We start from the raw sequence: 8651 nt of genomic DNA, 5'->3' as shown, positions 1-8651 counted from the left end.
CTTCAGCCCAGTAGTGAAAAACAGCTGCTCCAGCTGTGAGATCTCTGGCACAGAGACCAGCAGGGAATTTGTTGCAAGGTCTGTTGGAGAAGAGCATGGCAGCAGAGAGGAGGAAAAGACTCTGATTACAGTCAACAGCAATAATGAATCATCAGGGGCTGAACATGAGCCCAGGTGTGCCCAGGTGGCTGAGAAGGCCAATGACACCTGGCTTGTACCAGCCATGGTGTGACCAGCAGGACTGGTAATCATCCCTCTGTGCTGGCACTGCCGAGGCCACACCTCCAATCCTGGGGGCAGTCTTGGTACCCTCACAAGAAGAAGGTCATGGAGGGGCTGGAGCATGTCCAGAGAATGGCAACAGAGCTGGGGAAGGGTCTGGAGCACCAGGAGCAGCTGAGGGAGCTGGGAAAGGGGCTCAGGCTGGAGCAAAGGAGGCTCAGGGGGGACCTTGTGGCTCTGCACAAGTCCCTGACAGGAGGGGGCAGCCGGGGGGGTCGGGCTCTGCTCCCAGGGAACAGGGACAGGAGGAGAGGGAACGGCCTCAGGCTGGGCCAGGGGAGGCTCAGGTTGGATATTGGGGAAAAATTTCTTCCCTGAAGGGGTGGTCAGGCCCTGGCACAGCTGCCCAGGGCAGTGGTGGAGTCGCCATCCATGGAAGTGTTCAAAATATGTGTGGATGTGGCACCAGGGGACATGGGTTAGTGGTGAACATGGCAGTGCTGGGGGAACGGTTGGACTCAATGATCTTGAAGGTCTTTCCCAAATTAAACCATTCCATAATTCTAATACTGTTACAGTAGAGCTGCAGTTGCAAAACAATTACAGCTCCTTTGTCCACCATGGGCATGTGGGATGGATGGAGCCCAGCATTAATTCATCTGCCCATATGCAAAACACAGATTCTGCTGATTTCAGTGCAAACTGCAGCATCCTGCCCCAGCAGCCTTTGATGGCTCCAAATCCTCTCCCCAAACAGCTCACCACTCACTCCAGATGTTCAATAGCTTCTCCTGACACCTGTCCCCCAAACTGCTCCATCAGTCTTCAGCCAGCGAGAAATAGGGAAGCAAACAAGGGGACAGGCCCCATTTGGGGAGTGCAGTACTCACAAGGAAGCACTCACTGGTCCCATACATGGATCTGTCCCTGTATGTGTGCCCCTCTGACACACATATGTGATACCTGTGCCCCTCTGACACCTGCAGGGTGACAGGCAATGCAGGGGGAGTTTCCAGGCTCTGATACTGACCCTGGAGCTGTCAGTAGCTCCTCTCCCTTCCCTGACCTGCCCTGCTCTCCTGCAAAGGGCTCAGGGGATTCAGCTCCAAAAGTGACGTGTCCAGTGTGTGGTTGGGCAGAAACTCAGCAGCTGGGCAGACTGAAGCAGCAGCATCAGAACTGGGTCACAGCAGGATGTGACCCCATGAGAGCGGCCAGCAGACCCATCCCTGCCTTTCCAGGGCAGGATGTACTGAAGGGCTTGAAGAGGAACTCGTGTTTCCAGGGAGGTAACGCACAAGACAAACCTTCAAAATGCTCCGTGGAGGTGAGAAAATGTACAGGCTCCTGCTGAAAGCAAAACAAAGGGACAAAATGTTCTACTTGGGAAGAAGCTGGTATTGATTCTCCCCAGCCAGCAAAAGTGAAGCTTTGCTTCATGAATAATCCAGCAGAAAATCCTAAAGGGCAGAATTAAGAGTGAGTTTCCAACAGAGACAGTCCCCACCCAAGACTTAAGAATTGGCCAAAGATCCTATTAGTAGGTTTTTATTTACTCCTTGAATTGTTCACAAGGACTGTAACAATGAGAGACACCACTCCAGCCACCAGCCCTGACCAACCAGCCCAGCCCAGCCCAGCAGCAGCCTTGGGCCACGAGCTGGAGACATCAGTGTTGTGTTGTGCCACTCGGGGTTTATGGGCTCGTCAGAAGGGCCCCATCTCACGTTAAGGTGACGAGGTGAGAGCGGAGGCAGCACTGGCAGCTGTGGACTTGCATCCTGCACGAGCCTCCCTGGGGCAGGCAGAGGGCTCACCCTCCTCTCCCCCCATCTGGCTGGGATCTCGCTCCTCACAGGCTGGGTTACCACCAAACGAGGATGTGCACACTTGGTACAACCAGGCAGAGGCCCTACAGATGTGTCATTTCATGTCAGATTGGAAGGGAAAGGCCTCCCCCGCTGAGCCTCCTGCAAAGCAAATGCATGGGCAGGAGCAGAGCTTTCCTGGCTGGTCTGGGGGCAGGAGTGACCCATGGGGAGGCTCTGAAGCTCTGGAGAGAGAGAAGTGACGCTGAAGTGGACTGTCCCTGCTCAGGTGCCTCTGGGGCAGCCAGAGTCAGCTCCCGGGGCAGGGATGGATTTGGACTCCCAGGAATGTTCCGGGGTGTTTTTCTAAAAGTGGTGTTGACACCTACATGAGCAGGAAAGAACTCACAGAATCCAAGAACAATCGCAGCTGGGAAGGGCAGTCTGGAGGTCTGTAACCCTGCCTGGAGGAGACCCAGTTTGGATCAGGTTCCACTGAGTCCAGAGTATCTCCAAGCACGGGGATTCTGTGACTCCCTGAGCCCCTGGACAGGTGGCTCTGGCTGTGGGACAGAACTGAATCCTGTCACCTTCCTGTGGCTGGTTTGTGCCTGGCTCTGGGCAGTGGGTGCCCCAGGACCACGCTCAGCGGGTGCTGCTGAGCTCCACACCTCCCTCATGCAGCGCTCCCCTCTCACATACACAAACATCCTCACCCCCACATACACCCAGACAGGGCTCAGGAGCTCCAGTGCTCCGAACACTGCCCCTGCCTTGGAAACACCTGCACAGCTCACAGGACAGTGGGGTGATGTCTCCCAGCTACACTCACACCCCAGCTCGTGTCAGGACTGCCCAGGGCTGCAGCCTGAGGTGAGCAGCTGGATTGCTGATGAAATCCTGTACCTTTACTTAGCACCTCGAGTATCGGTTCCCATTTCTGGCTTCTCCTGAGAGTTCTAGGCAGCAGACAGTCGGGAGACAGCGAGGCAGCAGGAGAATGTGGCATATTTACACCAAATCAGGGCTCTTCTGGGATCTGGCTTACCCTCTAAAGAAGCAGTGGCTCAATCAAAAGGCCTCTTTCAGTCTTTTCCACACTGACAGAGGGCTGGCAGTGGCAGCCCAGACCCGCACACCGCCACAGCGGCTCAAAGATGCTCAGTGAGGAGCAGCAGAGGCACCTGGGCCAGGACCTTGTCCCCAGCACTGCTGCCTGTGAGCACCAGTGCTGCCTCCTGCTTTGCCCAGGCTCTGCGGGGTCAGGCTGATCTCTGCTTTCCTCTCCTGGAAAACACATTGCTCCCAGTGTCAGCCCTTTGCCCCTTTCAGTGCACTCTGTCCTCCCCATTTTGAGCGGGCTCTCTCTGTACCAAGCAGCCAAGCAGCTGCTGTGTTAGAGTAGCCCAGGCACTCCCAAATGCTGATGCAACCACCAGATGGAAAAGATGTGCTGCAGCTTCAAAGAATCCCAGGATGGGTCAGGTTGGAAGGGACCCCAGTGGCTCATCTGGTCCCACCTCCCTGCTCAGGCAAGGCCATCCCAGAGCACATGGCTGCATCCAGACGGTTCTGGAATATCTCCACTGATGGAGACTTTGAAGGGAGATATTTCCCTTTGTCCAGCGTCAACTGAGCTCCTTCTCCAACCGCTGTGACGAATTCAAGCATCTCCAAGCTCCCATGCCTGGGATATGACTGTCCCTGATGGTCCCTGTGGGCAGGCCCACGACAGACAGACTGCACCGCCAACTCCTGCCAGTCCGGGATCATTGGGGAAACAGCAAATCCAGACAGGTTTGGGTGGGAAGGACCTTAAAGCTCATCTCATCCCCCCTGCCATGGCAGGGACACCTTCCCCTGTCCCAGACTGCTCCAAGCCCTGTCCAGCCTGGCCTTGGACACTTCCAGGGATCCAGGGGCAGCCACGGCCGCTCCGGGCAGCCTGTGCCAGGCCCCAGCACGACCCCAGGGCAGGATTCCCACCCGGATTCCCACTCGGATTCCCACCCGGATTCCCACCCGGACGCTCCCGGGGATGCGGAGCAGGGCGGGGGCCCGCCAATGACGTCACCGTTGGGGGCGGGGTTATTACAATGACGTGTGTGCATCGCTCCGTGTGACGTCACGACGCAGGCCCCGCCCCTCGCCATGGCGGCGCCCTGCGCGGAGATGGAGCCGGCGGCGCCTCCTCCCTCCCCTCCTCCTCCTCCTCCTCCCGCCGCCGCCGCGCCGGGCTCGGCCGGGCTCGTGTGCGCGCAGGGCCGCAACCTGCGGGCGGTGCTGTGCCAGCGCTGCGGCTCCCGGGTGCTGCTGCCCGGCGCCGCCACCTTCGCCCGCCGTGAGGTACCGGGGGGTTCCGGGGGGGCGGGCGGTGCCGGCCGGCGGTGACGGCCCCGTGGTGACGGCCCCGTGTCTCCGCAGCTCCTCCTGCCCGCCATGAGGAAGAAGGCGGCGGCGGCGGCGGCGGGAGGCGGCGGGGACGTGCTGCGGGAGCACTGGCTGGTGCGCGACATGTTCTCCTTCGAGAACGTGGGATTCACCCGCGACGTGGGCAACGTCAAGTTCCTGGTGTGCGCCGACTGCGAGGCGGGGCCCATCGGCTGGCACTGCCTCGACGACAAGGACAGCTTCTACGTGGCGCTGGAGCGCGTGGCCCACGAGTGACGCCGGCCCCGGGCCGGGAGCTGGGCCCGGCCGCCGGGAGCCCCGACAGCCCCGCGGCCGGGCAGCCCTGCGGACTGACACGGGGGACTGACCGCAGCCGGTCACCCCAGAGCCCGACTGACCACGCCCTGCCTGCCCCATGGCCCGGTGCCCCTTGGCCTGGCTGGCCACAGCTTGCCTGCCCCCCAGTGTGACTGACCCACAGCCCGGCTGGTCACCCCACATCCCAGATCCACAGGCTGACCAGCGTCAGGAATTGCAGCCCTGGCACAGCCAGCTTCTCAGCTGCACCCACATGGGAAGAGTGGTGGTGGTGGGAGGGTCCCCTGTACCCTGCGGGGACAGCTCACCCTGACGGTTTTGCCGCGGAGCCTGATCTGCCCCAGTGTGGCTGCTGCACCTCCCTGGTGGCTGCTGTTGCTCCAAGTGGCTGAGGTGTCTCTCAGGCTGATGGCCCTGTGACACCGTGGAAATGGGGGCACTGGAACAGGGCAGCAGGAGCACAGGACTGCTGCACTGAGTCATCGTGGCAGCTGAAACTGTCTGACCTGCAGCCAGAGCAGTTCTGGGGTTTAAGGCTGAATCTTCTGTTGATTTTCAGAAGGACTGTTCGCTGCCCCAAGCTTTAACACTTACGTTCTCCAAAACCTCATCCCACCCGACAGCTGTACTCTGTGAGAGTTGTGGCACCTGAAGTGAGTGCAAGGCGTTCCAACTAACGTGTGCAGTTCTATTAACTGAGTACTTGGAAACAAAAGACAGGTAGAATGTGCAGACAGCACAGGCTGATAGAGCAGCAAATAAATAAATGTGCCAGACCACAGAGTTTTCAGGCAGCAAGAGTGCAGAGATTCCAGCCTGGAAAGGATCTGAATCATTGGACAGGTAGTGCTGAAGCATGTCAGAACAGCCGTATGTGTGTGTGTTAAACAGTGATGTCAGGAAGGAATTTCTCTTCTGTAAAAGCTGGTGGTAAGAGTAACCCGGGATATTGTGACCAGTTTTGTTTTCAGCCTTTTAAAAGCTGGGCACAAAGCTAATTAAAAATGGAAGGAGGCTGCAGCAGCCGTGGTTCTCACTGCATTTATCACTACTGGTAGTTGTTGCAAACCCTTGTATGAGTGGCAGAGCAGCTCTCCAGGGATGCTCTGGGGTCCCTGGTGCTGTGCCTCCCTGTGGGACATATCACTGTCCTCTGCTCATAAGCACTTGGCTACTAACCCAGCTGTGAAGGCATAGCTGTCACTGTGCTGGGGTGATAGACTTGTTTGTGCCACCCAACTCCAGGTGGGTTGTGGGTGTGCTGCCCCAAGGCTGTGGGAAGGACCTTTCCCTTGCTCCCTTAATGAAACAGTTTTGCTGGCAGGGCTCTGCACAGCAGGCACAGCCTCAGATGAGTCTCCCAGAAGAGGCATCCTGACAGCAGGAGGGGCAGAAACGAGTCCCTTCTTCCTGCAGTGCTTGAGCACCTGCACTTGTAAGATTTGGAGACTCTGCCTTTATGTGGAAGATCCAAGGTGTTGGCTGTTCTGGGGCTGCTCTGTCAGGAACCTCTGCTGTGGGCAGTCAGGATTTATCAGGGGAGGGAGAGAGGCAGAACTGTGGTCTGGGGGCTGAGGGTCTCACTGGAGCAGGAGGCAAATCCTGTGCTGTGTCCTTGCTACATGTGTCAGATGGACATTTGTCATGGAAACTGCTTCTTCCCTCCTGCCCTTCCTGTCTCTTAGCCCTAAGCCCAGGGACTGCACAGATTCATCAAGGAGATGTACCTCGAAGGACAAGAGAGCTTCGCTTGGGTTCTGCACAGGCATGGCGAAATGGTGGGATCACAGAACTAATTTCACACTTTCATTTGGGTTGTTGTCTATCAGGAAATGTGTTCTGACCTGTAATACCCCAGTGATAGTCCATGTTGCCTAAATATGCCGTGCTGCACAAGCTTCATTTGGAAGGTGCCACTGTGCAGAACAGACTGTGGAAATCAGCTCGGCTAACACTGAGTAAATGACCTCCAAAAAATGGTACATGTGGATTCCTGAGTAGAGGGTGGCACTGGGATGGAGCTGGGGGATGGTGGCAGCTTTCCCTGTCAGTAGAACACCCCTGGAGAGATGGGAGAGCTCGGGTCAAAGGCCTTCATGTCAGAATGGCAGCAACTGAGATCCACCTCAGTGCTGGGAGTGCTGGGAGCTCCTGCTGCGCTTCGGTGGGAGAGGGGAGGTGAATCCTCCTTGGATCCAGGTGTGCTTTCTGCTGACTCAATAGGATCCCATAGACTTGAAATGCTAAGAAGAAATGAACAGTCTGATGGGAATTCTTGGGAAGAAGCTTTTGTACCATGAGATCTTGGGGGTCTTTCAGCCTCACGTAGGATCTTGGGTTCCGGCAGCTTGGAAAGGCCATGAGAAACACTCCTGCAGTGCAGGTGGCACGGGCAGAGACCGGGGCAGGTGAAGGGACAGCTGTGCAGTCCAGCTCCCACTTAGCACCTGGTCTAATTCATGTTCCCAGAGGTCACTGAGAATTTCAGGGGGGTGGGCAGGAAATGAGGAAAAGGCAGCATCATTGTGGAATTTGAGCTCAGGCAGCTCCACTGTGCTGTTAATGGAGCATTGGGGGAGGAATGTCCCAGTCAGCAGATGTGGTCTGGGGGAAGAGCAGCTGCTGCTCCACCCAACACATCACCAGGCTTGGGATCTGCTGAAGCTGCACCGTTCCTGTGTCAATGAGAGCTAATAAAAATTCACATAGACTCACAAATCTTTTCACTGCTTTTTATCCAGCATGTTGAAAAACTTTTCGAGTTGCTTGCAGTAACTCCTAGAAAATAACAATAGACAACCCTCAGGCATGGGAAGCCTTACTTACACAGGACCTGGGAAAGCTCATCTTGCAGCCCATCTTTCTCTGTCAACACCAAGACAGTGCAGAAACCCTTTTTTCCACGTGTAGGTCACTTCAATTTGAAAATGGATTCTTCTATTTAATGTCTGCATAAATTTGACTCTTAAGACCATCCTCTGTTGAGATGTAGCAGTGCCTCAAGAAGGAAGAGCAACAAACCTGTGTCCCTTGCTCCAGCCAATCCCTCCAGCAAGGTGCAGGGGGGCAAATAATAATTTTGTCTTAGTTGCTTGCCGGTGTGGATTTAAGGTATGCCTGGTCTGTATGGGTCAGGTGTTTATATACCTGTCTTGGTTTGAAAGACAGGTGTCTGCTAAGGAAGGCAGAAGCCTCCCTTGGAATGGCAGATGCGACCCTCCCCCCCCCCGCTCCGAGTTATTATAATTTTGAAATCAAGGGGCTTTTAGGCAAAGATGTGGGAAATAGGAATAACAGCTCTTTACTATTATATATATATATAACCAGTCAAACAAACAGCAATAACTCTGGCAGTAACAGCAAACACAAACCCAGTGCCAGCCTTCTCGGCTGTCAGGCCCTTTCCCCTCGGGTGCAGTTCTGCTCGCAGCCGGCAGGGGCGCTGGCGGCTCCCGGTGAGCAGGGCAGGTGCGATGGTTCCCCCGCGGCTGCAGGGGGCGCTCCGGAGCGAGCTCGGGAAACACGCGGCACCGGTGCCCCGGGATCCCGGAAGGGATGGAACAAAGGCTTCACAAACCCCTGGGCAGCCGATCCCGGACTCTCGGGAACAGCAGGCTGGAACGGCAGGCTGGAACGGCAGGCTAGAGCGGCAGGGACGAGCACAAATCCCGGATGGCAGACGAGATGTATCCAAACGGGGAACCCCCCCGGAGGTCGGGCAGGCAGGGCGAGCACGGCTACAACGCAGCGAAGGCTCGGGGCAGGGCGGCCACAGCCCAGCTCCCAGCGGGGTGGGGAAGGCGGGCTGTGGGATCCCGGGGCTTCTCCAGCAGAAGGAAAAGCGGCCGAAGAAAGCAGCCTCCCTCTCTGTCCGAATGCCGAGACCGACTGCCCTCACACCCAGGTGAAACA

At 56.8% G+C, this 8651-nt stretch overlaps 1 protein-coding gene across 1 annotated transcript; it reads left to right on the top strand.

The window, feature by feature from the left end:
• Positions 1–4152: 4152 nt before the first annotated feature.
• Positions 4153–7454, top strand: RABIF (RAB interacting factor). Its single transcript, XM_032133249.1, has 2 exons — positions 4153–4376; positions 4455–7454. The coding sequence occupies exons 1-2, from the start codon at positions 4182–4184 to the stop codon at positions 4695–4697; spliced, it is 438 nt and encodes a 145-aa protein (XP_031989140.1). The 5' UTR covers positions 4153–4181; the 3' UTR covers positions 4698–7454.
• The last annotated feature ends 1197 nt before the right edge of the window (positions 7455–8651 follow it).

This window comes from Corvus moneduloides, chromosome 24 (genome assembly GCF_009650955.1).
Source record: "Corvus moneduloides isolate bCorMon1 chromosome 24, bCorMon1.pri, whole genome shotgun sequence".
In the NCBI taxonomy this organism is placed as follows: Eukaryota; Metazoa; Chordata; class Aves; order Passeriformes; family Corvidae; genus Corvus; species Corvus moneduloides.
Note: the sequence above shows the minus strand (reverse complement) of the source record. Positions and strands in the feature narration are given on the sequence as shown.